General features: G+C 45.2%; 5 protein-coding genes and 1 long non-coding RNA gene across 9 annotated transcripts; 3 read left to right on the forward strand and 3 right to left on the reverse strand.

Annotated features, from left to right (window-relative positions):
* The first annotated feature begins 1957 nt into the window (after positions 1-1957).
* On the forward strand, positions 1958-5883 carry LOC117587675 (tubulin glycylase 3A). The gene is made up of 4 exons (XM_034278567.1): positions 1958-3335; positions 4140-4207; positions 4267-4711; positions 4766-5883. Exons 1-4 carry the CDS (start codon positions 1970-1972, stop codon positions 5881-5883), a joined length of 2997 nt encoding a protein of 998 aa, XP_034134458.1. The 5' UTR covers positions 1958-1969.
* A 1130-nt stretch (positions 5884-7013) lies between these two features.
* Positions 7014-9859, reverse strand: LOC117587865 (tubulin glycylase 3B). The gene is made up of 3 exons (XM_034278830.1): positions 8278-9859; positions 7410-8218; positions 7014-7354 (listed from the first exon to the last, which is right to left on the reverse strand). The coding sequence occupies exons 1-3, from the start codon at positions 9710-9712 to the stop codon at positions 7208-7210; spliced, it is 2391 nt and encodes a 796-aa protein (XP_034134721.1). The 5' UTR covers positions 9713-9859; the 3' UTR covers positions 7014-7207.
* A 1210-nt stretch (positions 9860-11069) lies between these two features.
* On the reverse strand, positions 11070-17966 carry LOC117587630 (liprin-alpha-1). Of its 4 annotated transcripts, none has more exons than XM_034278494.1 (14): positions 17786-17965; positions 16974-17276; positions 16803-16904; positions 16382-16711; positions 16187-16291; positions 15801-16088; positions 15515-15643; positions 14205-15113; positions 13528-14150; positions 13249-13451; positions 13074-13181; positions 12702-13021; positions 12529-12645; positions 11070-12464 (listed from the first exon to the last, which is right to left on the reverse strand). In XM_034278494.1, exons 2-14 carry the CDS (start codon positions 17220-17222, stop codon positions 12375-12377), a joined length of 3573 nt encoding a protein of 1190 aa, XP_034134385.1. In that variant the 5' UTR covers positions 17223-17276; positions 17786-17965; the 3' UTR covers positions 11070-12374. The 4 variants fall into 4 exon arrangements, with proteins under 4 accessions (XP_034134385.1, XP_034134383.1, XP_034134384.1 ...); XM_034278492.1 differs by having other exon boundaries at positions 15503-15643; XM_034278493.1 differs by having other exon boundaries at positions 15503-15643; positions 16974-17286.
* A 1466-nt stretch (positions 17967-19432) lies between these two features.
* LOC117587790 (homer protein homolog 1) lies at positions 19433-23225 on the forward strand. The gene is given in 7 exon segments (XM_034278735.1): positions 19433-19575; positions 20126-20414; positions 20494-20939; positions 21001-21079; positions 21143-21412; positions 21472-21606; positions 21662-23225. Coding segments are annotated over 7 exon segments (1650 nt in total). The 5' UTR covers positions 19433-19570; the 3' UTR covers positions 22088-23225.
* Positions 23226-23947: 722 nt separating this feature from the next.
* Positions 23948-25565, reverse strand: LOC117587864 (protein Aatf). Its single transcript, XM_034278829.1, has 2 exons — positions 24151-25565; positions 23948-24079 (listed from the first exon to the last, which is right to left on the reverse strand). Exons 1-2 carry the CDS (start codon positions 25521-25523, stop codon positions 23977-23979), a joined length of 1476 nt encoding a protein of 491 aa, XP_034134720.1. The 5' UTR covers positions 25524-25565; the 3' UTR covers positions 23948-23976.
* Positions 25566-25998: 433 nt separating this feature from the next.
* LOC117587794 lies at positions 25999-26824 on the forward strand. Its single transcript, XR_004574081.1, has 4 exons — positions 25999-26164; positions 26233-26318; positions 26379-26530; positions 26602-26824. It is a non-coding gene; the product is annotated as an uncharacterized LOC117587794 (long non-coding RNA).
* The last annotated feature ends 58 nt before the right edge of the window (positions 26825-26882 follow it).

The following is a 26882-nucleotide window of genomic DNA, read 5'->3' on the forward strand; positions in this document are numbered from 1 at the left end:
ACAGCGACAACAAATCAAGCAAAATTAATTACCGTCCCAGTTGCAAATGCGAGTATTTACTCTGTACCCATAGAGTACACGATCCCTTGCAGGGTAAAGACCAGTTAAATTTTTAATACAACATAAATAAAATAGACAAAGGGCCACAAATAGACACAGAGTCTCAAAGTTGTTGGCACGCAAGGACACCGGAGATGGGACCCCTCCATGGAGTAGGTGTTGCCGTGTGCCGGAACTTCGTAGGCAGAACTTTGGCCCAACTCGTACAGAAACCGCTACGAATAAAGTTTTGCGGCTAAATTGTCCTTGAACCAAATACCCTTTGGAAAAGGAGACATGCACCCCATGGAGAGGGAAAAGTAAACCGAGACCCGTGCACATGGCATCGATGGCAAGCCGAGAGCCAACCCCAACAAAACCCAGTAATCGCTCATGCAGCCCAGGCCTCCTGCGCTCTGATTGTGGTAGCAGTTAACTTGATTATTTTTACAAATAATTGAAAAGTTACCCTCCGTTTCCGCACCACTGCGAAAATTGAACAAATTGCAGACAAGACTATCGTGGCAGGCAGCAGGCAGTACATCCATCAAGTCGTCTCCCATACCGACATCATTGCCTCCCACCGTGGCTTTGCCGAGACTCAAGCGCCGCCACTTGCTTTACATATGAGCCGCATTGGCGTTGACGTCGTCGTCTCCAGCCACGCGCTTCTCAGTGACGACCACGCTGCCGATGACACCCCAAGCACCAGCACCAGCAACAGCACGGATGCCAACGCCAACGCCAAACAACAGCAACGATGATGACGGAGACGACACCCACTGCGGCATGGATGGCAGCGGAGAAAACACATACTGATATCGTGCAAAAACATCATTCGGAACTAGACGCCCCTGCACCTGCACCTTCACCTGCTCCTAAAGAAAATTCGGTTTGGATCAGTAGTCCACATGTTTCGTGGGAGGAATCGTGAGGTATACAAAGGAAAGCAACTGAGTAGAAACAAGTAGGGGAGGCTAAGCCCTTTGCTACGTGCGGTACATTGGGTTAGGTTCTTGGGACTTTTACTTAGGCCATTTGTTATCAGAGATTCGAAAAATAAATAAAATATAATATCATTGGGTTATTCGAAAAATAAATAAAATATAATATATCTTTAATCCTAAATTATCTACCCTTCTTTCTACCTTTCAATGTTTCAAAACATAATTCTTTTTATTTATTTATTAACTTTTATCGATACTGTTAGGATAGCTATCAATTATAACAACACGACAATTGTTCGTTATTTTATGTGAATTAACAGGAATTAATATATCTTTTTATGTACACCTCTGTCTCTGCTCTTTTGTTCTATTTACCCAAAATATCTCCACCTAACTAATAGAAAAGGTCAATGACAATGTATCCTTCATCTGCAATTATCACCGAATAAAATTCCATAATTCTAAACTATTTCTATTCCTGTTGTTGAAGGTCATTTTTCTGTCACCCAAACATATCGCTTAGTAACCGGCCTAAACATCCATTCTGTGTCGACCTAACCCAACGTGAAAAGTGCAAATTGGGTTCGGTTCCACAACTACGAATAAGGGCTACGACTCCAGCTACAAATGCGGATGTATCCTACATGCATGAAAGCCTTGCCTGTTCCTAGCACTGGCTCTGGGCTCTGGCAGGGAGCCATCGTAGTTGAGCAGGTAAATGCTATAAATAGAGTCGTTCCAAGTGAACTTGTGAACTTATTTCTGGCTCAATGGTTGCCAAGCAGCCGCCGCCCGTTGTCTCGCCCCGTGGCTATATGTAGGCGAAATTAACAATCAGACAAAGGCAACCCAACCAATTCACCCAGTGGCCCAGTCAGTCAGTGCCAAGGAAGACAGAGAAGGGGAAGGCGATAATTTTGCACTGCAGGCAAAATCGAATTAGTCGGTTGGCGGTGCTTGGAGAGCGAGCAAGCGCCACCGCAATGCAGACGCGTCCGAGCAGTGAACCGCAGCGCGTTAAGGAGCAGCTCCTCAGGGAGTTGCCCCCACAGAAATGTTCCAGCGCCACGCTGGCCAAGAAGGTGTTGACCCTACCGGCAGCACCGCCACCCACACCGGCCACAGTTGCCCCGCTCAATGTGGTGCCAATCATCGAGCTGACGCCTCCGTCTCACTCCGGCAACACTCCGAAAAAGAATCCGCCTCCACCGCCGCCCAGACTGCCCGAGAAGGCAATAAGTCCCACTCCGGACAGCAGCAATAAGGAAAACCTTCCCGTCAAAGCCGTGTTCAAGCCTTTGGGAGCACCCAACAACTATGGGGCACGACGGACATGGATCACCACAGAGCGGATGAATGAGCTGCGGCGGAAGGCCCAGGAGGCGGCCAAACAGAACAAAATATTCACCATTCGAGGGTGCTTCAATTCGGTGCGGAATGCCCTGCTCACGCGGGGATGGGTGGAAAAGTTGGATGTGCATCGGAAGGTGGTGCCAGCCGGACAGATGACCTACGAGGATCTTACCCAGCGACTGCCCAAGCGGAAGGCAGGAGAGACGAGACGACAGTACATCCTGAAGTGTGAAAAGAACATCATGTCCCGATTTCTGGAGCACATGCCCGTGGACTTCCTGTGGACGAACCGGAAGGAGAAGTGCGACTACATAGACCAGGCCAAGAATCCCGGCATGACGATCAACAAATTCCATCGAGCTCCCTTCACCTCCAAGGAGGGTTTGTGCAGCCAGCTGCGGGACTTTCACTGGTTCTTCGAGGAGGGCACTGCCGAAATGTACTTCCCCCGCTGCTACAACGTCTGGAGTCCCGAGGAGCTGGGCGAATTCATCGACAACTTCAAGCTGACGGCCTGCGTGGCCTTCCTGAGGGCCTTGCTCTGTCGCTACCACAAGCAGGGCCCTGACGCGGTCTTCTCTCCCATCGGCAAGATACCGTACTCCTCGATAGACTTTGCCTACAAGCGACTGGTGGAGTACCTCGACAGCTGCCAGCACAACGACATCGACTTCGAGGACCCGCCCAAGATATGGGAGCACGACTGGGACGCCTTCCTCTACCAGCACCAGCAGCTGGTCAACGAGGACGGACGCATCCAGCACGATGGCCAGCGACTCGAGCACATGGCCAAGAGCTGCCTGTCGCTGGTGGACAAAATGAAGATCCACTGGCCGCAGTACAGCCTCGATGGCTATCAGAATTTGTGGATTGTCAAGCCAGCCAACAAGTGTCGTGGTCGCGGCATTCTCCTGATGGATAATCTAAAGAAAATATTGGGTGTTGTGAATCCATCAATAGCCTCCAAGAGTCGCTATGTGGTGCAAAAATACATAGGTAAGAAAATCCGAGATCCCTTATTTATGCCAAAGAAAATTTATTTGGATGATCCAAAAATTGACCCATTTTCAGGAACATCAGTTAAAGATAACTCATTTAAAACTTGCATAACGAAACCTTCCCAATCGATATGGGATAAAGGATCTTAAGTGCAGACCTACAAAAACTGCAAATCCCACCAGAAAACGATATAAACAAACACAGAACACAGCACGGGAAACGGAAACTAGGTCGTAAATCAGGCCGGTGCCAAAGTTTTTGTACTACGAAAATATTCTATGGCCCTTCCTTCCCTTTTCTCTCGGGCCCCCGCATTTCGGGTGTAACTCGAAACGTCAGTTGTGGTGTCTGCACGCACGCACATCTCCAGTGTCGGAGCACGGAGCACTTGTAGTCCTGCGAGTATACCCATATATACTTTGTACATCCGATACAATCCGATTACAATGCATACAAATTTGGCCTAAAAACGCAATCATTTGGGCTTTTGGGTTGCTTTTGCTTTTGCTTTCGCTGTCGTGCTCGTTTTGCTGGCAGAAATCATAATTTGTTTAATGGTTTTCTGTCTACCTTCTGAGGCATGCAACAAGTTTGCTGCAGAGACAGAGTCAATTGATTTTCAATTTAAGTTTTTTTATAAAAGAACAAAAATTTGGGCTGAATACAACAGAAGTTTGCTAATGCGGAAATTACAATTAAATTGTGAATTCCTATCATTGAAGATGGGAAAATATATAACAAATATTTTTAGAACAAATGCAACGGATTCATCCAATTATTTAAATATAATTCTTCTTTCAGAACGACCGTTAATCCTCTTTCAAACTAAATTCGATATACGTCAATGGTTTCTCATAACAAACACACAAGTGAGTCTTGATCTTTCTGAAAAACATCCATGTATTACAGCTACTACCCTCCTGTACAGCCATTGGTGGTTTGGTTCTATAGGGAGAGCTACTTGCGATTCAGTTCCCAGGAGTATTCCCTTAGCAATCATCACGAGTCGGTGCACCTCACCAACTATGCCATTCAGAAAAAGTACACGAATGGGAAGCGGGACAAGCGACTGCCCAACGAGAACATGTGGGACTGCTACTCCTTTCAGGCGTATCTGCGGCAGATTGGGAAGTACAACATGTGGCTGGAGCGGATATTTCCGGGCATGAGAAAGGCCATTGTGGGCTGCATGCTAGCCTCCCAGGAGAACATGGATAGGCGGCCAAACACCTTCGAATTGTTTGGCGCCGATTTCATGATTTGCGAGAACTTTTATCCCTGGCTCATTGAGATCAACTCCAGTCCGGATCTGGGGGCCACAACGAGTGTGACGGCTCGCATGTGTCCCCAGTGCCTGGAGGATGTGGTCAAGGGTGAGTCTCGCTCGAACATGAAGCACAAAAATCTCTAATTAATATTCCCTGCAGTTGTAATTGATCGTCGCACAGATCCCAAGGCGGACATGGGTAACTTTGATCTTGCCTATCGGCAGGTCGTGCCTCCGACACCCGCCTACATGGGTCTCAATCTGTATGTCAAGGGCAAGCAGCTGCTGCACAAGGTGAACCATGGACACAACCACCACAACTACTACTACCAGCAGCAACGCAAGGAGCGCTCGCTGGCCACCAGCAGCGTCTACCGCCAGCGTTCGGCCATCCTGCATCCCGCCACGAGCATATCGCGCATTCATCGCGCCATGCCCACCTTCAATGCCACCGAGTACATGGAAAAATATATGGTGGAGCCCCTGAGCAGCAGTCGTAGCAGCCTCAGCAGCAGCCACCAGGCGACTGCATCCACCCTCAGATCCCCATCAGCTCTGACTGCAGGGCCTGCACAATCAGCAGCCTCCGCCGGCTGTCCGTATCTGCTAAAGCAGGCGGGTCGCTCCATCACCCAGCTCCTGAGTGCTTCACACAAACGAAACACCATGGGAACGCTTCCCGGAGAGTCCACCACTAGTACGGCTCTGCCCCCCAAGCGGCAACGCAGCTGCGGGCCGCGTCTCAGCTCCACGAATCCCGTGGAGAGCACCGATAAAAAGTTCAAGATCCTCATCAAGAACTACACCTCCAATGGCGGCGATAATCTGATGGAGAAACCAGAGCCACAGGAGACGCCCGCTCCGGCCACAGCTCCAGTGATCAGTGAACGCAAGTGGCGGAGTCTCCGCAACATCACCGCCACCACCAGCTCCTCATCCTCCGCCTATTGCCGGGCCAAAGTTCAGGCTGCAGCCGTAGCCACTGCCACGCCGTTACCTTCGCGTCGCTTTCTGCGCACAAAATCAGAGATCGAAAGCACGGCCAGCATCCATGCCATTGGCAGAACCTTTGGCAGAAAATCGAATGGACCCCGACTGCCAATCAGCATCTCTGTCCAGGCGCTGCATCGAGGAGAGCCCATTGTGGCTGCCCTAAAACAGGCAACCAGCGAACTGCAGTTGTCGCAGGCCCAGGTTCTGAGTCCACGCACGGCCCTGGCCAACAAACTGAACAACTCTACACTGGCGGTCCCTGCTCTGCCACTGCCCGTCGGATAACCCGTTTAGCCCCAGAGGCGTAGCTAGGTAGCCTTAATTAATATCACGTCTAGTCAAATCAAAATATAAATAAATATTAAAGAACAATTCTTTCTTACTCCTCTTGGTGCGCACTTTTCCTTGCTGCAATTGCCGTTCCTTTCCCCAACACATTAGAAGTCGTCGATGCCGTGGTTACGTCGAATTAAGAACTACGCGACGATACCGAATGAACAATTTACGAACCGAAACCGAAACCGCAAACGCAAACGCACAGAAACAATTAAAGGAATTACAGTAATTCAAATAAATTCCAATAAGAGTACACATTTTGCAAGGTGAGTCATATTAAGAGAGTCGGATGCGACACCTTGGGAGGAGGTGCGCAGGCGCTAAGCGCTTCTGCAGATTCCTTTTTGACTTCTTGAGTGGGAAAGAGACAAAGCAGTGCACTGCCACTGCCACAGACAGACATCACGTGACTAAGCGCAGCATTTGTGAAACACTAAATGGGCAAAATTTAAATGGCGGGTGCTCCGCTGTCTTTTGCTTATGTTAAACAAGATCTATGCTTAAAAGAATATGCTTCAATACATAATACACTCCACTTGCCCTCTTTTGAACACTTTTCCATAGCCTTTCTGCCTGTTAGCTGCCAATTTGAATCTGTATTCCCACAGCCATTGATCTTTGAATGTTTAAATGCAATTTTTTGTATACATTTTTCATTTTTAAATGCTGCATTACTACACTAAACTCTACTAAACACACGTGCGACAGTTTATACGCTTGGGTTTTCACCATTTTCACGGACTAACACGTAGAGCCGATTTGGAAACGCACGCTTTAGCCGGTTGAAAAAATGACAATGGGAGAGAGAAGAACAGAAGCGCTCTCTCGTTTTAGTTGCTTATCCCACTCTCTTTGCAACGACTTCTGCCAATTGCACGCTTATCTATGCTTTTGTGGGTGTGATATGGAGAGCACACGCGTGCGTTCTCTCTTTCGTCTTTTCTTCTTCTATTTCGATTTGCTATATCTGTGTTGATTGGCTATCTCTGATTTAAGTAATAAATACAATAGTATTTCATCTGCTTATTTAGAGTTCTGTTATACCTTGTTGATGTCCACTAAAAGAAAAAAATCGGTCATTTGAGGGTTTTCTTAAATGTTAATGTCACTTCACTTTTGACTTCCTAGTTAATTTTCTAATAAGACCACCAGATCCGATTACATTGGTGCCTATAATGTTTGTGGAAAGAGCGGAGTGTAATTAATGGCTAAAATGTGATTATAATAGCCTCTTGCCATCAGTTGTCCAGCTGCCCTGGTTGCCTCCCAATCTTCACTTTGGTGCAGTATACTGTAGTGCCAGATTCTCGCGAGTTTTCGAGGTCAAGATCGTCTTGGGTACCAATTGCTGCGTTGTAGAGACCTGCTCCGAGGGTGCTGCGAAACTCACCTTTGACCCAGCAGCGCTCTTTGATGATTTCTTTTGAGAGAAAGGAACACAATACTTGGAGATATCCGGGATTTCGGTTTCTTACCTTCTTTTTGGATGAATATGTTGCCTTGGCCACTTTGGCTGGGGCCTCCTTAATCTTGCCCAGCTTGCGACTGGCCGAGACTTTCACATTGTTGAGTATCTTGTGGAACATGCGCGTCCGGTTGCTGTTCTTCAGCTTGGAGGGGAGATTCTCGAAGATGGTCATCTGCTTGCCGTTGAGCTCCATGGGATGGTGGACATCGGCCCCATTGTTGATGCTGTAGTTGACCTCAAAGGCTCGCTCGAACTTTCCCGTGGGTGCCAAGGGGTTATTGGCCAGATCCACCACCACACGTAGGCAATCCTTGATGGCAATGGGGCATATCCGGGCTGTAACCTCCGTTGAGGGCGACAGATCCGGCGTTGAGTTGATCTCAATCAAGATGGGATTGTAGTGTTCATCCAGCATGAAGTCGCAGCCATACAGCTCGAAGGCGTTCTGCACCAGCTCGGTCTCATCCAGGCTTGCCATCACCACGGCCACCAGATTCTGCTGGAAGCCCCTGTAAATATTCGACCAGGTATCGTCCGGAGCGCCAACATGCCGCAGGTGAACCTTGAACTGATCCAGCGACCACATATTGTGCTTTGGCAGACGAGGATCGCGATTCTGCTTGTTCTTGTAGCGCTTCTGCACGGAATTGTTGGTCAAGTGGATCGATTCCCGCAGATCGTCCATCGTAAATTCCTGCGAACTGAAGCGCAGATAGCAATCGCGATATGTCCACACGGTCACCTTCGAATCCCCAATTGTCAGCAGCATGTACTGCCGGATGTCGAACTTTGTGCGATAAACCAAATATGGACGTTCTACAAAGGAGGAGGAATCATGAGGCGTGGAATACCTAAGGGGTATGATTCACACTCACCAATGTACTTCTGCACAATGTACTTTCTGTTCTGATTGTTCGATGTCCATTGGAGAATGTCATCCAGGCAGCTGCGTATGACAATGCCAATGCCACGCGACTGATATCCCGGCTTGAGGATCCACAGATTACGGCTGCCGTCCCAGCGATAGTCGGGGCGCAGGGACTCGATCTGGTCGAGATATTGCGAGGCCAGACGAGCGTACTCCGTCATGACCTTCTCGCTTACCCGGAACTTGGCCTGCGATTTTAGGATATCCGCGGACTGCGTCATAAACGTTTGAATCTCCACGATTTCGGTTGGGGTGGGCGGCTTGACCCGCGCATCATCGAGGGAGTAGTGCTCCGCCTGTCTGATCATTTGCTTCACCTTGGCCAGGGCATAGTCAAGGTTGGTGCTCATAATGGTGCCCTTGTCCAAGTCTATCAGCTCTTCGGGCTTGTGCTCTTTGATGTGGCGCAGCAGGGAGCGTGCCTGGGTCTGCTGGTAGTCCTCGATGAAGGCCATGCGCTCCTCCACGTTGTTGCCACCCAGGCGGTAGAAGCGCGGATAGCTCATGCCGCAGACACCGTCTTCGCGATACCAGCGCTCCTGCTCGGCACACCCGACCAGACCCACCTTCGTGGAGAAGTCCAGGAACTGGCTCCGTCTCACCCGGTTGCGGAATGGCCGCACCTCGGAGAATAGATCCCGCTGACCCTTGCTCTGCCAAATGAAGAATGAGGGGAAATGATTGATCATTTTTGATATGACCACCGTCTCGTAGTCGTTGCCTCTTCGCGCATGCTCCAGCAGCGAATCCTCAGACATTGTCTGAAGCTTGGCGTACCGCGACGCCGGCAGCTTCTCCAACCAGCCGCGCCTCACCAGGGCCCGCCGCACTGTATGATAGTTCCCATACACCGTAAATATCTTTCGGTTGCGATACGCATCAATGACCCGCGTGCGGTACACGTTCCTCAGCTGACGCTTCTGTGCATCGGGTGCCAGCGGCATTGGCGTGTTGGCGCCAGAGGCCGATCTTGGGGTGGATATGGACCGTGCTCGTTCCAGTAGCTTATCGACGGTATCCTGCCCATAGTGTCCCCTGTGCGGCGTGATGGCACCCGAGCCGAATCCTGCAGCTGTCAAGGTGGCTGTGCCATAGCTGCTGTTGTGGATGCCGGCGTTAATGTTGCTGCTACTCGGCGGCTTTGGCACCGAACACTGTTTGCATAGATGCATCAGCTCAGCGTCCAGGTTGTGGATGAGCGACTGGATCTTCGAGACGGGATTATAGTATCGGTGACGTTGATTCGTGGTTGACCCACTCGGCATGGGCTGGCTGCTGCTCAAGCTGTTGCGTTGTGGGACAGTCTGGTCTTTGGTGGCCATCTCGGGCTGTGTGTGTGTGTGTGATGGAAAGGAGCGTGAGTGGTCTCTCGTGTAATCCATATCCTTTGTGTTCGTTGCCAAAGCAGCTGGTCCGCTCGGCTGCAAATTAACGAGCAATTTTGAAGCTGAAGCCAAACAATTTCTAACAGTGGATTAGATCAATGATAATCTTTGACTTAAAAAACATTTCCTATCAAACAAAAATCAAAATTAAAACGTGTATATTCTGGCAACAAAAAAAAGTCGAGGTGAATTTTGAATAAAGCTGGAGAGAATCCTCTGGAAAACATGTCTCCAGTACCCAGAGCATCGTAGGTTGCTGTAGGGATTTGGAAAATGAAACTAAAGTGGAATCGTTCAGAGAAAATCCCTCAAATGGTTCCTCAGCGAACAAAATCAATAAAGACTTTATATTTTTTTGGTTATTATTCTTTTTTTTTGTAATAAATTTTAATTTAGTTATATTTTCTTCATTTTTTGTTTTGTGTGTTTTTGTTTTGCTTTTTTGTTGGTTTTTTCCATCTTTTCAAATATATATGGTACATGTAAAAAACTCCTAAACGGAATTTTCTCCTTTACTAAATTGTTAGTATTGTTTTTTTTTTTCCATTTCCATTTAATTTTCATGCTTTTCACAATATTCTTTCAAATATATAAGGTAGTATTTACATATGCGTAATCATCCAATTTGTATCATTATTATTTTTACGATTAGTTACGTTCCATCATTCCGTCGAGAATCTTCTGTTCGTGAATTATTCAACAAAAGTCAACAATTAAAGTCAAACCAATCGATGGATCGATCGATCCTTAGATTAAGGATTAACTTAGACTTTTCATTAGTAATCATATTTAGTTAATTTAGGTTACACATCATAAATATTTTCTTTAATCTTGGGTTTTACTTAGTTAATGCTACCGTTTACATAAATACATACATAAATAAGTTACCCCTTTTACGCATTGATTTGTTTTGTTGTGTTGTTATTAATTTTGCTAATACGTTTGAAATAATTTCATTAAGTATGCCTTATGTCTCCTGTTAGTACTTGTTATAGGTAGAATATTTTAACTTGTCGTACAACTAAATTTCAAAGGCCTTTACCTCTGCTAACCATAGATATTTTCTCAACTTAGGGACAAGCGCTAGTTACGATTTTGGTTACAACTTAAAAATTAATGCACTGAACAGAACATCCAACAAGTATGTATGGGGTATGTATGGATATTTTGTTATGCAGGCAGTTTGTGTGCTTTAATGTAGATCTGCACAAATAAGTACATAAGAGGGGGGATATAGAGAAGATACTTAAACGTAACAACATAGAAAAATGGAAGGGCTTTTTTGAGGGGTGTGTTTTGAAAAACAATGGATATGCTTTTAGGTTTTTTTGTTTTTGTTTTAGTTTTTTTTGTTTTTGTTGTGAATATTCATACGAATTATTTAAAGATTTCAATGCCCCGCAATGCCAAATAATTTATGATGCTCGAGTTAAGAGAAAGTTGAAGCACAGGCTGGCTAAGAGTTAAGTTTTTGTTGTTTTAGTTGTAGTTTTAGTTTAAGGTTTAGGTTTAGGTTTAGTTCGCCCTTAAAGCTTGTTCGATTACTGGATTCATCTCGTTTATATAAATGTATATATAAGTGTGTGTAAATAGTTGTTTTTTGAATGGGCGCTTGCGACTTCACTTCGATTCCTCCCTCTTTTAATACTTTCTTTTGTTAGTTACTCGTATGCTTGATAATATATACTCTATATATTTACTGTTTACTGTAGGTATATGTATATATAGAAGTGAGCTTTATATATGTGTACTTGTGTACGTGTATTAAACTAATCGTTTAACTATATAGATGTATATGCATGTATATATATGTATATGCAGCTGTTTACTATATATGCCTGATTGTTGTGCATGTTGTTCATTCAGTTAATAAACTCATTTGGAACGCAACCCAGATGTCCAGATGTAAAGCGTATGCCGTACAAAATTATGAACATATATAAAAAAACTGCTCTTTAAATGATTATAAATAAAAAACTGTACAAAAATGCAATAAAAATTATATAACAAACAATGTTTGGTTACGAATTTGGTTCGAAGCACAATCTCTGTCCGATCTGTCTGTCTCTGAACAATCAATCAATATCTATAAAACAAAATACTGTTAGTCTATTGCAAGCCCAATTACACTATATCGTAATATGTATAAATTATATATGTCACTTGGTAAAAATTATAAGTAATTATAATTGTACAATCCGAATAAACTGTTTAGCTTCTAAAACTTGTACACGGCACCCCAACTCGATCTACTCTCGTACAGTATTTCCTATATATGTATAGAGTATGTGCTATGTCTTGTATACATTGTCTTGTTGTTGTTGTTTTTATGGATATACGTATATGTATGACTATGCGTGTATTTATATATATGTATATGTATATATATACTGTATATATATATTCATATGGATTAGACGTGCATCATGCTGTGGGGGGTAGGGGAGTCTCTTGCGTTGCGTCTTTCTTGTTAGAATTTTTTGTGGCTTTTAGTTGATGCTAACATTTCATTTGCATTTCATTTCTGCTTCATTTCTAGTTCTTAGGCTTAGGAAAAAAGGTATTTTTGCCCCGTGGTCTTTTTGTGTAGTGCCTTGCTTCTTTGCTTTGCTTTACTGGTTTACTCATCCACCGATGTTGTGGGCGGACTGTAGCTGCATCAGGATGCGCTACGCTGCTCGTTCTCCGGCCTCCGATCTGTGGCAATTTGCAGCAGATTATTAAACTCCGTATCGAGTATTTGGCGAGCCTAAGAGCAAAGAAAAATTAGTAATCTTTTGGGTTTCTTTACAAAGGGTATAAATTACACTCACCTGAGCATTTTGTGTGGGTATTTGTAGGGCCAGGCCCATGGCAGTGGCATCGAAGCCCTCATCCAGGGCCATCAATGCCCCATGCACACCCGATTCGAGCAGATTGTTGGCATATTCCTGCGGAAAAAACAAATTCATAAACCCTTTTCGACTTTCACTCTTCCTGCACTCACTTTTAGACCTATGCTGCCCACCCAGCGTATAACACGTTCATTGCTCCACACGAGCACATCGCACAGTCCATTCTCGCTCATCTTTCGCCTGTGCTCCAGCTCGGTGCGATCGTAGTTCAACCGTTTGAGCATTGAGATACCATACTGCAGGCTGGTGCGATGAAAACTGTCTACCATTTTCAGCTGGCCACGTAAATCCTTCTTGGTCAGATGGTCCAGCATGCGGGCATCGACTAGACACTCCATAAATGTTGTACGATATTGCGGCAGACCCAGTCCAGGCAGCCAATAGTTGCCAATCCACTCGTGATTCATGTCGCCTAGCAAATTAGAGATTAGCTATTGTCTGGAGACTATTCCTGATTGACTTACCAAATGCCAATGTGGTTCTTGAGGTTTGTGGCGCCGAGGGAGAGGTTAATGAAACCATTTCCTGTATGGCCAACCGCAATTTGAGCCTGTGCAGTGGATTGCTGATGCCTGATGGAAGGATTTTACAATTAAATCAAAGATTGATGGGGGAGAATTTGATGTGCTAGTGCCTTACCAATCTCTCGCTGTATTTCCGTATCGCTGAGGGCACTCATAATGGCACCTGATTTGACATTGGCACGACAGGCGGCCACATACCAGGCGGGCATGCCCACCCACAGCTCCAGCCAGGCCACAATTGTGGGACCATTCCACAGGGCAAACGGTGTGCCCGCCTTCATAGCCTCACCCAACAAATCGTTGCGATAGTCATGCTCTCTGTGGAGGGATACAAAACAAAGATAATTAATTGTTTACTCTGCAAAATAAATGTTCAGTAATTTTATGGGTTTACTTTTTCTGCCTGCCATAGTCGACGCTGCTGATCTTTGATCCCTGCGCACTGGCTATTCTCGGCATCATGCCACCCGTCATGCTCATGGCATCGTAGTTGGAGTCCACTTCGCTCAGGCCGATCGATAGATTGCCAATGGACATCATGCTGGGCGAACCATCCGGCAGCGTGTCCTTGACGCCCTTGACCTTTTCCTTTTTGCTAAAGAAACGTCCCAGCGAAGACTTGATGCCCTTCTTCTTCTGCACGGCCGCAGCGGCGGCCTCCCTGGACACGCCCGACGTGGGTGTCTGCAGCATGGACATGGAGCCCATGGTGTTGTAGTGGCGCAGCGATTCCTGGCTGCCGTAGCGCGAACTCAGCGGTGACAGGCCGTAGCTGCCGTGACTGCTCATGGCCATGTGGTTGTGGTTCTGCGAAACGGGCGCATTCGGGTTCAATCCAATCGAACGACGACGCAGCTCCTCCTGACTGTGGGCCAGGGCCTGTGCCACACGCTCCAAGCGCATCGAACGCGCCGTCAGCGGTGATGCAGCTCCGCCAGAGCTCGAATCTCCAGTGGTGGACATGCCCCCATGGAGTTCCTCGCGTGAGGCATCGCTGGACAGCACGGGCAAGTTTAGCTGCGAGATAATAGGATTAATAGAGGTCCCAGAGAATCGAGGGCGTTCCCTTACCGTGTGATATTTCTGCATAAAATCCCTTTGCGGGCTATTGGGAGTGCTCCTCCCACTCATTTCTGGACTCTGCCTGTCCATGGAACGTCCGCGGGCCAACAGATTCACATGCTCCAGGCTGCCGACTCGCGATTCCAGCTCCTCGGCTCGCGCCTCCGTCGACTGCTTCTCTTCCTGGATCAGTCGAATCTCATTGTTGATGGCATCCAGCTGCTCTTGCAGCATCATGGCCAGCGTCTGGGCATCCGTGTGTCCCGATGGCGACATCATGTCCGCCGTGGCTGCCGCATAGAGCATATCGCTGTCGTCACAGTCCGCGGCGCTGGCCCCCAGCTCGTAGGCCTGCTGTTGGGCATGCAGCTTCTCCCACTCCTGCTCGGCCATGGAGCGGGCCAGGGCGTTCTCCTCCGTTAGCCGCGACTGTTTCTGACGCCGCAGCGAGTGCGTCTCGAAGCTGGCATGCGATGCGCTGCGTGAGAACTGACCACCATCGACAACGCTGCTGGGCGAGAGGCTCCTGGTAAGGGCCTCCGTCTGCTGGATGTTGTAGGCAATCTCCTGCTGCAGCAGCTGCCGCTTAAAGTTCTCAATCTCCAGGCGCGTCTTGGAGAGCTCCTTCATGATTTCGCCCTTCTCGTGGTGCAGCTCCTCGGCCACCTTACGCGCCTTCTCCAGCTCCTGCGTCAAAGCGTTCTTCTCGTCCAGCGCATGCATGCGCTCCTTCAGATGCACCTGCAACCGCTCATTGGACTCTGACAGCAGCTTATCCACCGTAGAGGACAGCCGCAGATTGTGCTCCTCATTCATCTTGAGACGCTGGTTCAGTCTTACAACCTCCGTGGTCTTCTCGTCCAGATTCGTCTCCAGTCCTCGTATACGATCCTCGGCCGAACCGTGTCTCTCTTGAGCCTGAAATTCGATTTGTTTTTTGTTTTTTTCGGAAGCCAAAATAGGTTTAGTAATCATATTCCACAATCCATAAAGTAGCAAAGAAAATAAACAGAAATTAGTAGAAAATTGTGCGTGGAATGAAAAGCTAATAGTGAGGTTTACTTTTGGTCTGATTTTGGTAGGGAAATAGAAGAGTTGAGTTCTTGTGCTTAGAGGGGGATACATACATAGACAGAGAGTTAGATAGATAGACAGATAGTCTTGTTTTGTGTACAAAAAGAAAGAAAAGAAACAGCTTTAAAGTATAGAGAGGAGAGAATTGAATATTGAATTCGACTGATACTTGGTCGTCGTACAGAATATGGGAACCTGGCCATGGCGCGCATATTAGTTGTTCGAGTGCATACCTTATTTCCTACCTTAGTCAATGCCTCCATGCGGGCCTTCAGCTGCTCTTCCATGTCGGGCTGAAGTTTGGCATGTTGGGCAAGCTTCTGTTCGGATAGCTCCAGCTTCTCCTCAATGGCTCCGATCTTTTCCTCGTGCAGCTGGATAGCGATATCGGTTTTTGTGTGTGTTTATGTTTTTGTTTTGGGGATAGCAATAACGTGGTGGGTTTTCGATTAGATGCCAGTTGATTAGTTACATTTTGAGGAAGGAATTTTGTGACCAATAACCCATTTGCAAGTTTGTTTGGGGACCCACCTTTAGCTGCGCCTCCTTGTGCCGCAATTCCTGCTCCAGTTTTTCATTCAGATCATGCAGCGATGTCGACTCGCGCTGGGCATTTACGTAGCGCTTTTCCAGCGTGGTAATGCGCTCCTCCTGATCCTCCTTTTGGGCCACATTCTCACGCAAATCACGCTGCAGCTTCGAGCACTGATCCTGCGCCTTGCAGTGATCCTTTTGAACACGCGACATGTTCTCCTCCAGCTCGCTGATTTTGTTGTTCAAATCAGAGACACGTCGCTGCCATTGAGAGAGCTCCGAGGTCTGCGGCATGAAAAGAGTGGGCAAGAGGGGGAATGGATAACACATGTTCAACAGATGCTGTGTGGCCGCCTGCCTGCCACTCTCTCTCTGTCTCTCACCTGCTTCTCGATGATCGTCTGCAGTTCGTGGGTTTTGGCCGCATAATCATTGAGCTCATTGGCCTCCCCATTGACGCCGCCAGCTCCGCCCACGCCGCCAGCCATCTAACGAAACAGAAAATACAAAACGAACGAGAAATTGGTTTTAGATCTGTGCCCTAGGCGACACGGTTGATTGCACACCCGCGTACGCACCTTCTCTTTCAGGCCATTCTCAGTGCCGCCGCTGGGAAGGGAGCCACTCCCTGATCCGGAGCCCGTGCCACCCGCCTTGTATTGCGTCAGCTCCTCTTTGGTTGTATTCAGCTCCTCCTCCAGCACATTGTTTTTCTCGATGGAGAGACGCAATCGCTCGCGCACCTTCTCGTCCAGAGCCTTATGGTGCTCGAAGAGGGATTTCAGGGCTTTGAGCACTTCCACCTCACTGGAGACGCCGCTCTGGGCGGCAGCCTGCCGTTTCACCACTGTCATTCTCAGTGAGCGTTCATGCCGCGACACCAGGCACTCCAGATGCTCGAGTAGCAGCTGCGGGAAAGAAAGAGAAGAGAGGTACCCATATTTAGCAATGGATTTTGGGATGTACTACATGGCGGGGAGCTGCCCCAAAGCTTCTTACCCTGGTATTGTTTCGTTCCGCCTTGAGTTCGCCAATCTCCTCATCACGCTCAAGCAATGTCTCGCGTGCCTGTGTCAACTCCTTTGTGAGCGTCGCAAACTCCTAGAAGAAATACATATATTCAGGGATTAGTATTTCCTCTAACCTCTAAGCTCTTAGGCTCCCACTCACCTGCGGCAGATTTGCATTGATCTGACGCTGGAGACTGTCACGCTCCTTTTCCACATCGTGCAGCTTCACTTCTGTTTCGCCGAGCCGCTCCTGCGCCTCGCGCAGGCTGTCCATCAGCTTGTCCCGCTCATCGAGCATGGAGACCATCAGCTGCTCGAAGTTGGCATCCTCGCCGCTGAACTGCGAGGAGCGCTGCGATATGCTGTCCTCCGAAATCGTGGGCATTACGTCGCACATCATGTTCCACATTATTTACTTGGGGCACGCCAGAGCACGCCACAACTCACACATAGGCATGCAACACTAAAATGCACTACAGAGAGAGACAAGGTTGAGAGAGAGAGGGGGACAGACATTCCAATTGGAATTCGTTTGAGAAACATGTCTAATGAGACTTTTATTTTATCATAGGCGCCGCATTGATAACAAGTTTTTCTACACACACACACACATGTATGCCCACAACCACACTTTTAGAGTCACCCACGCACACACTGCCATACAGCTATATACACACGCACACAGAGGAACACGGACGCACACGGTCTCTTTCGCACAAGTGACATATTTTTTATCATAGGTGTGTCGCTCTCACGCATTTTGTAACTACAATTAACTGAAACACACTCAAATCCATTCATTAAAACCAACAGCTGGTCTAAAACTTGGCCAAAACGCCTTTTCACCTTTACAACTCGTACGTAGGGGACGGCTTTTTTGCAAAAAAAAAAAAGAAGGGGAACAGAAGAGTGAAAAAAGAGGCAAGAAAAAACTCTCCCCTCCGCTGAGTTGCTCCTACGCTGAAAACGTACCCCAATCGATCGAACGGCGGCTGGGCAGCAGCAGCAACAACACCTTTGGCTGCTGTCTAGCCTTTGCATATGTCCTGGGGCTCTATTCTTTTTGCAATTCCACCAAAATCACAATAATTTCCAACTTTTATCGTGTGCGAAAAAAAACGAAAACGCGCGGCGTTGCCACTGTGGCAGTGTGGCCGCGGAATTATCGATAATATATACCGACAGATCCTCAAATATATACCATAATATAGCATCTGATTTTTAAAATATACCGTAATCTACCGTAGTTTTAAACCATATTCCTCAATGTTGGTGTTCTATTTGATATTACTAGCTTGCAAAGACTTTTAACACTGAAACAATAGTTTATTCCGATTGAAGAATCGATTTGGCTTATTATAAATGCTTCTTTTTATTTTTTGTATACCTTATGACCTTATATTATACAAATATGTATTCGAATTTTTCATTTGATAGTCAGGGAAATTCTCTTCTGCGTCGAAACGGTCAGGGAAATTCTATCAAAAGAAAGCGCGCGGCGCTGCCACTGCGTTACCCTTTAATTTTCAAAATAAACCATTAATATTAAAAGAAAAATTTCAAATCAGCTCTCAAACTTTAATAATGACTTTATCTTAGACTGACATGTTTTTATAATTGTCGTATAGTTTCTATGGGAATATATATCGATCTAGAAACATTCTCGGCATCTATAATCTGCAAATATTCTTTGGAATGTATCACCAACACAGTTTGACTTTATTACATTGATTGGAGCCTGAGATATCCAACATTACCTCAATTCCAGGATGTCCTTCCCATTGGGGTACTAAATGTTGCTTATTCCGTGCCAAAAGTTGATGAACAGTGCTGTTCAAATTATGTTGCTAACGGTAAAATACCTAAGTGGGGATGGAGTAAAGACTCATTGCCGCCTTGAAAATTCCCATGTTGCGAGAGAGCAACATCTTTTTAAAAGAGAGAGAAAATTTCCTGCGGAAAGCGATACTCTCCTCGAGGGACATTTGGAAAACATTCGTATGGGAGTTGGGATACCCTTTGTAATTCAGTATACCTTAAATATGGAAGTGAATGGACGGATGAGATTCATTAAATATACCATTATATACCGATATACCGTAAGTATACAATAATCTCGCCGTAAGTGGTCATCCTGCACTGGGGTGAAAAAGATTTGAGGTAACTAGAAACATGCTAGATCTGGACAGCATTTCTGCCGTAGATGCTGCTTGCAAAAACATCGATGATCGATATGTATAGTGTTGCCAGAACGTTATAAAAGTAGCTTACAAGCTTAATACAATTAAATTTATTCAAATAAAGGTATGGAAAACAGGAACAAATAACGTACAAAACTGTCCTGGCAAAGTTCGGACAATGTCGCATAAAACCACAAAAACCAATTCCATCATGATGTGTTTGGAATATTTGGGGAGGTTACTTGTCATATTTACATATTTCATATTTTCCATACCCTGTTTTCATCTGAGCAATTTTCCAGTAAGATATTTGAAAAGCTGCTTTAACATTTCCCCAATGTCCGCTGTTAATAACAGAATAATAACGGTATATTTTAATGGTGACCACGTATGTTTTCGGTATATTTTTGGTGGTCAGGCGGTATATTTCGGCGACAAATCCGTGGTCACATACTCTCCATTTTTGCAAGCGTTTGTTTTATTTATTTTGTAACAACAAATTACGACGAATAAGCACCTGGGTCGCCGTTAATTCGTTGCTAGAAGAGCCAGTAAAGCGCCAAAGCATACAAATACCATGGGGTAAGGCCGGTTTCGAGTGTAAATGTGTGTGAAATATTGAATATTGTGTGGGAAAAATCGACGCCGTCGGTGTCGCTGACATTTCCATGGTGTGTAGTGTGTAGCGGGCGGCGTATATATATGTACGTAAGTAGATATTGCAGATGTACATATCTATGTGCAGCTAGTATTTGGCCTGTCCAATTATGTACATGAAAGAGTGTGTGGCCGTGCTTGAGACGGAATCAAAGGCAAGGCTGCGGGGCCAAAGGCAAAGGGCTTAAGCACTTAATGCAATTTAGTCGTCGCCAGTCGCCAGCCAGCCAGCCCAGCCAGTCGCTGCCGCCCACGCAAACAGAACAACAGGAAGAGAAAAGAACGCGACGCACGGAATACGCACCCAGTGAGAGAGAGAATAGCAATGTCAGCGACTTGGTAATAGATAAAGACAAGCATTAAATATTAATTAGGTGCTGGCAAGGGGTTGGGGCTATAAAATGGAATTTTTAATTTAATCTCACCTGTGTGTGTGTCGCACCCACCCACCCTACTCTCTGTCTCTACTCCACAGCGAACAACCGATTTTTACCTGCCAGGCGCATGTTTTCCATATTGATCCCAAGACGAAACGCACCTGGATCACCGCCAGCATGAAGGCCGTAAATGTGAGCTTCTTTTACGACAGCTCGCGGAATCTGTATCGCATCATTAGTGTCGAGGGCACCAAGGCGGTGATCAACTCCACCATCACCCCGAACATGACATTCACACAGACCTCCCAGAAGTTTGGCCAGTGGAGCGATGTGCGTGCCAATACGGTGTATGGACTGGGCTTTGCCTCCGAGGCAGAGTTGACAAAGGTAATGGCCAATCACCACAATCGATTGGTTGAACTTTCCTCCTCGCCTCTTAACGTAACACTCCCCTTTCCCTTTTCAGTTTGTTGAGAAATTCCAGGAGGTGAAGGAGGCAACCAAAAATGCCATGAAATCGGCAAATGGCTCGAATGCCGTAACGCCCACCACATCAGCAAATACTTCGCCCATTTCCGGACGGGCCATTGGTGCCATGCAAAACGATAATACTGCCATCGATCCGCATACCGTGGAGCCGCCAAATATGAGCAATACAAACACACAGAACGCCAATCCGGACAGTCCCTCCCACAAGCTGCTGAACACCAGCGACGGCAAGCCGGACATTGGCTCGGCCACGCCCTCACCACAGCCCACTAATGTAGGAGCAGGCGATTTGAGAGGAGGCGGTGTAACAATCTCCTCGGGCGGAAGCATTGTGGGCATGCATACGGGACCGGGAGCGGGTGCCACAGCCGAGCAGCAGCTAAAATACGAGAATGAACGCCTGAAAATGGCACTGGCACAAAGGTGAGCAAAAGAAGAGCATTCTCCAAGGGATCGTAACCCCAACAACTGTTTTTGTTTAAAGCTGTGCCAATGCCAAGAAGTGGGAAATCGAGCTGGCGACCTTAAAGAACAACAACATACGCCTGACCAGTGCATTGCAGGTGAGTTCTTCGTTGTTTTCAGCTACAATCCATTCTTGTTCTAATTATCCCTTTCTTTTTTAGGAATCGACGGCCAATGTGGACGAATGGAAGCGTCAATTGCACACCTACAAGGAGGAGAATATCCGCCTAAAGCGTGAAATGGATATGATGCGCGTTGGAGGTGCTGCTGGAGCTGGTGCGGCTGCCGGGACAGGTACAGAGGATGAACTGCGTCGCGAAGTGGCGGCCCTGAAGGCGCGCACAGAGCAACAACAGGCGGAGTTGCTGCAACAGGAACTAGAGCTTAAGACGGTGAATCTAACGCTAAGGGAAAAGTGCAATGATCAGACTGTAAGTGCAAGTGGAAGGGATATCAATCCATAAATTACGTTTACTCTCCTTTTTTGCAGCTGGCAAAACTGAGCGAACTGAATGTGGTGTTTGCCAAGCAGCTGTCGGAGCTGTATGCCGTGCAAAAGGATATGGAAAATGTTATACATCCCGCCAAGTGCACTTGAGACACAGAGTCGGGGGTTAAAAGAAAGGTTTGCACGAGTTGCCAGGAGAAGATAGATCTTTCCTTTAATGTTTATTCTGCAGGTTTCAGCGCAGGAACAGACTACAATGGCAACCACAACAACAACAACTACAACGACATCATCGACCACCACAACTAGTAAACGTTATTTAAGCAATTTTCTTATGGCCGAGGCCGAGAGCACGCTCTCGAATGTCACCTCGATCCACACTCAGCTGCAGTCGTCGCTGTATGAGACCCAGAACACGGCACAGCTGAAAGCCCTCGACAAGCACTCGGCCCTGCTGCAGGAGCTGCACCAACGACAGGCTGCACCGCGACTTCGCAGCAGCAGCTCAGTGGCCGCCAGTGAGGCAGCTGCTGCTGCCGCTGCGGAGACTGCCGCAGCCGCCTCTGGTGGGGGGGCAAAAACTGCCACAATACTCGTATCAAAATCAAAAACTAAAACCGGGCTGCCCCTGTTGCTGAAAAATTCCATTAACAATTAGAGAATCGCAGGAAGAAATGGATGAGAAATGTAGTCAGCGGCATTTTTGTAATCTTTATATATTGGTAGTTTGTATACAAAAAAGGAAAAAGGACGAGAGTAACGTCAAGAGGAAAATGGCAGGCACCCCCCTTATGTATTTGTACCACTCACACCCCTCCCCCACAATCATTGTAGGCTTAGAGTTTCGTCATTTGTATGTATAGCGTCTTTTTTGTGTCCCCCCTAATCTCCCACCCTCCCCCACACCACAGTATTTTTAAACCGAATCGTCTCGACTTTTTGCAGATCTTTTAAGCAGAAAGTGAACGAAAAATTGATTTAATTCTCGTGCGCGAATATTCCCAGTGCAATATTTATGCAATATAAACAATGATATTATATGTGCGTGTTTGTACTCCACACAATTTCAGCTAATTGTTAATTAATTTTTAATGAGAGCTTGACAATGAAAAACATCTTACCCCCAAACAAAAACAAAACCCAAACTCATTTCCCAAAGACATCACAAATTCTATCGAACAAAAAGCGACAAGCATTTTATTTTGTAAATGTGCTCGACAAAACAAACTGTTTTATTTTATAGTGTTTTTAAACTAATTTATATATTTATTTATTGTACTGTTTTGTGTGTTTTTTTTAAATGTACTCTGGAAAGACCCCTCCATCATCAATGTATTTGCAATTTATAACGATAATTTCACTAAAACATTATGCATACATAATACTATACATATATACAACATAAATATATGAATTTACCGTATGTATAACTAAACAATGACTTAGACGACGAACATACTAAGAAAAGAAAGCAAAACGCAAACCATATATGGTACATAAAAATCTATAAAAATAAAGAGAATTTTATAAATAACAGAAAAAACAACACGAACGAAGGGCGAAGAAGAGGGAACAGAACAAGTCCCAGTAAAAATAACGAAAAACACTAGCAAAGTAATTTAAACGAATACCAAGTCAAAGGTCACGAGTCATGTGGAAAACTAGTTTAATATATTAACAAATTATATATATAAAATATAAATAAAATACTAAAAATGCTAACTCGGAAAAGCCAGCAGCAAAATAGTACATAAAATAATCCTCCTTACACACCCACAACCACACAACAACAAAAACAAAAACCAAAACAAACACCCACTAAATAAACGAAACCCACTAACGGAAACGGTTAAGAAGCGGTTATGTGCTGACTGTACATTTGCGGTTATATTCAAGCCATACTTGTTATGCGGCATACATAATTTATCCCAGTTGACAAGCGAATAAAATAAAAATACAAATAAAAGAAAAAAGTAACGAAACGAAAATATAAATGTTGAACAAACAAAAATTTAGCAGTTAATAATAAAAAGCAAACGAAAAGTGAAAATATACATAAATATATGGAAATAAATAAAACTCAAATTCAATCTAAATGGTTTCTCATTTAAACGGGATTTTTTATGGACTCTTTGGGAGTTTAGGCATTACTAAGGTAGCATTTATCTACAGAAAGGAAACAGGCAGCTGGGACAATTTTTACAAGATTTGGAATAGGATTGAACTTCTTAATGAAGAGATCTGTAAAATTAAAAGTATCCCAGGAATCCACCTTCCTGGAGAAATACCCACTGAGTGGGGAGTCCTTTTAATAAGTATTTCATCATTCTTTTTACAGAAAATCCTTACAAGTTTTATTCCAGTTATATCAAACTTCACATATTTCATTTTGGTATAAATATTTCATACAGTTGCGGAGAACGAAAACATTTTCCACATTTAGTGCCATTCCCGAGACCATATCAAACAAAACAATTATTTTGATTTCTTTGTTCAACGATACTGGAAATAGTATGTATAATCTATAGAAAATGAAGACACATTTGGCTAAACAAACAACGATTTATATAGCTCGGATTTTGAGCTTTCCGTCCACTCGCAAGCCTCGTTGGGAGCCATGAAATTTGTGAGCTTATTGTGCACCACATAGCTGAAAGAAAAACATGGGAATTAGTAGATGGTTCAACTCTGAATGGGATTGGATTGTCTTCAATTGCTCACCGCAACTTGCGCCCTTTGCTGGCTCTGGTGTCGACCTTCTTCTTCATTTTCTGGCGCAACTTTTGCAGCTCCACAAATTGCTTTGTGATCTCACTCATGTTGGATGAGGAGCTGGCCTTGTATTCAATCAATTCGCGCAGTTGCTGATGGTAGAAGTCGCTGTCGTCGTACACATGGGGCTGACGCTGAGCTGGAGGATCGTTCTCTTGCTCCGGCTGGTTGCTCTTCAGCGTCTGTGACTTCTCAACGAGCGCCTCCCGATTGGCCAGGGCACTGTCGATCTTCTTGATGATGTCGTAGTCCTCCTGCAGCGACTTCCGCTTCAGACCCGCGCCTGGCGTCAGCAGTTTCGTGCGATCGTCCCACTTGAGCAGCACCTCATTGCGGTAGCTTGTCATGTTCTGGAAGTTGCTTTGCAGGACACTCGCAATGACCTTCAATGGGGGTTCTATCTCCTCCGATGGCAGTGCCTTTCGCTTGACCGATTTCATCGTCTCTGAGTTCTGTTGACTGAGCGCCGTCTGCAGGGCCAGCAGCTGACGTAGCAGTTTCGATGATCGTTCCGTGGCCTCGCTCAGCACCGACTGAAGCTCCTCGTTCTCGGAGCCAAGGCTTTTAAGGGTCTCAGGCGGTGGTAGCTGATTCGCTTTGCTGGTGACCTTTTGCGTGTTCATGCGCAGCTCCAGCAGACGTTCCCAGATGCGCAATTGGTTCTGGACGCAGAGACCCTTTTGGATTTCTGCTTGGGGATTCGATTTAGACATGACATCAGAGGGTTTTATGCTATCATCTGCCTCAGTCTCATCATCGTCATCGTTATCTTCTTCATCGTCGTCTTCCTCTTCCTCATCATCGTCGTCGTCATCATCTTCCTCTTCGTCGTCGAAGTCTTCAGCATCCTCTTCTTCGCTTGCAGACTTAAACTTCTGATTAAAGACAGCGAGTGCAGCTTCATCACCATCGTCATCCTCATCTCCAGAGCTTTCCTCATCATCTGCTAATTTGCTAGCTCCCGCTTTCAGTTTCTGATTAAACGAAGCCAAAGCATCATCTTCATCGCTGTCGCTGTCCTCATAGGACACCTCATCCTCGCTCTGGTCTTCCTCTTCCTCCTCCTCCAGTTCCTTTCGACTGCTGATCTTTCCCTTGTAGCGCTCACTCTGCTCTGACAGCAGCTTTACATTTCGCTTGCGAATGTCCGTGCTCCGCGCATCCGGCAGATCGTATTCGTCTTGCTCGAAATCGACAACACGCGGCCCTGTGGCCACATCAAAGTCTGAGTCCTCCTCCGAATCGCTGTCATTGGGATGCGCCAACAGTTTGCTGACTTTATCGGCCACTGTTTGTGGCTCTTTCTTTGACTTTCGCAGCATTTTCTAAATATTTAATTGAAAATCTAATTTGTTTTGATTTTGGACCACATGTCAATGTGACCCTACAGAAATATACCGAAATAGACCTTTTCAGTTTTAAAAGTATACCGCAAATATACCGCGAAACGAACTTAATTACTTACCATTTTACATTAGGTTTCGTACCGCCGGCACCTGCCGAAAGAGGGAGCACGCTTGAAGATATTTTCAGAGGAAATTATTTTAAATTTGGGCCAAATCAATAATTATTTTTTAGATTTGCCTAAAAAAAAGTCCAGGATGCATAGCTACATACACGTAGTACATATTTATAGTATAGTTCAAATTTTTATCATAAACAAACAACTTTCGATCAGAATACAGTCCACATCATTTTCATAAATTGAAACAAGTAGTCCATGACCGACCAAGTCCCAGCTGTCAAAATCGACATAGTTTGGAGCTACTGCAAAATATTCAGTAGTCCTAGGAACGGCAGAGAGCAAACAACTAAATATTCTAAATTTTAAAAAAGTAGCATTCCATCATTTTTTTTTTTATATTAGATATTAAGTTAAAAGTGAATTTTGTAAAAAAAAAATGTGAGCTAACAGTAAAAATTCAGCAAGCAGAAAAAAACAACAAAAAAGTTTTAAAAAAATGTGAGCAAAATTATTTTATTGAAAAATTTGATATTTAAAAAAGTTTAATTTTCGAATTTTTTTTTTAGATATTAAGTTGAAAGTTTATTTTGTAAAAATAATGTGTGCCAAACCGGAAACTTCAGCGAGAAACAACAACTAACAAGAAAAAAACGTGAGAAAAATTATTTTTTTCCATTAATATTTTTTAATTGAAATAATATCTTTTTTACAGTTATCGGTATTAATATGTGACGGCAGCACATCAGCACAGCGGATCATTGGTCGCACAAGCCAGAGGATTAAGTCTCTCTCTAGTACACCAAACACCCAAATACACACAAACATTCAGCCACTTTTGCAATACACCCAAAGGTTATTCTTCAGGTTTATTTCAAAAGAAAATATTTTGTTCCTGTTCGAAGTAATATTTATTTGAACTTTATTCCCCCATCCAGCTGATTTAAACACATTCTTCCAATTCAAATCATCTGCATCTTCATCTTCAAAACGTCTTCAAGAGGTTAAAGTTTAATGGTTCAACACTGTCTGTGGATTATCTGGGTCTTCAATTTGTGCTTTGGCTGTGACTGGCAAATTCTGGTTCTCTGGGGATCTTTTCTTTTCTCAATGATAATGAAACCATATATTTTGATATGAAAACCTTATATTTTGATACTAATAAATTATATATTTTGATACGAAAAACAAACTGATAATCCTCAGCTTATTTCATGGA

This window comes from Drosophila guanche, unplaced genomic scaffold, assembly GCF_900245975.1.
Source record: "Drosophila guanche unplaced genomic scaffold, DGUA_6, whole genome shotgun sequence".
NCBI lineage: Eukaryota > Metazoa > Arthropoda > Insecta > Diptera > Drosophilidae > Drosophila > Drosophila guanche.

Bases quoted from the DNA above. Each gene is read 5' to 3' on its own strand.
- LOC117587864 (XM_034278829.1), bottom strand. From the start codon at position 25,523: ATGCTGCGAAAGTCAAAGAAAGAGCCACAAACAGTGGCCGATAAAGTC. The intron at 24,080-24,150 runs GTGAGCAATTGA...TTTTTCTTTCAG, and splicing joins AGCAAAGGGCGCAAGTTGCG to CTATGTGGTGCACAATAAGC.
- LOC117587865 (XM_034278830.1), bottom strand. From the start codon at position 9,712: ATGGATTACACGAGAGACCACTCACGCTCCTTTCCATCACACACACAC. The intron at 8,219-8,277 runs GTGAGTGTGAAT...CCTCCTTTGTAG, and splicing joins CATTGTGCAGAAGTACATTG to AACGTCCATATTTGGTTTAT. The intron at 7,355-7,409 runs GTAAGAAACCGA...TTCTCTCAAAAG, and splicing joins CATATTCATCCAAAAAGAAG to AAATCATCAAAGAGCGCTGC.
- LOC117587630 (XM_034278492.1), bottom strand. From the start codon at position 17,222: ATGTGGAACATGATGTGCGACGTAATGCCCACGATTTCGGAGGACAGC. The intron at 13,182-13,248 runs GTAAGGCACTAG...TCCTTCCATCAG, and splicing joins GGAAATACAGCGAGAGATTG to GCATCAGCAATCCACTGCAC. The intron at 12,465-12,528 runs GTGAGTGTAATT...CTTTGCTCTTAG, and splicing joins TACCCACACAAAATGCTCAG to GCTCGCCAAATACTCGATAC.
- LOC117587675 (XM_034278567.1), top strand. From the start codon at position 1,970: ATGCAGACGCGTCCGAGCAGTGAACCGCAGCGCGTTAAGGAGCAGCTC. The intron at 3,336-4,139 runs GTAAGAAAATCC...TTCTTCTTTCAG, and splicing joins TGTGGTGCAAAAATACATAG to AACGACCGTTAATCCTCTTT. The intron at 4,208-4,266 runs GTGAGTCTTGAT...CCTCCTGTACAG, and splicing joins TTCTCATAACAAACACACAA to CCATTGGTGGTTTGGTTCTA.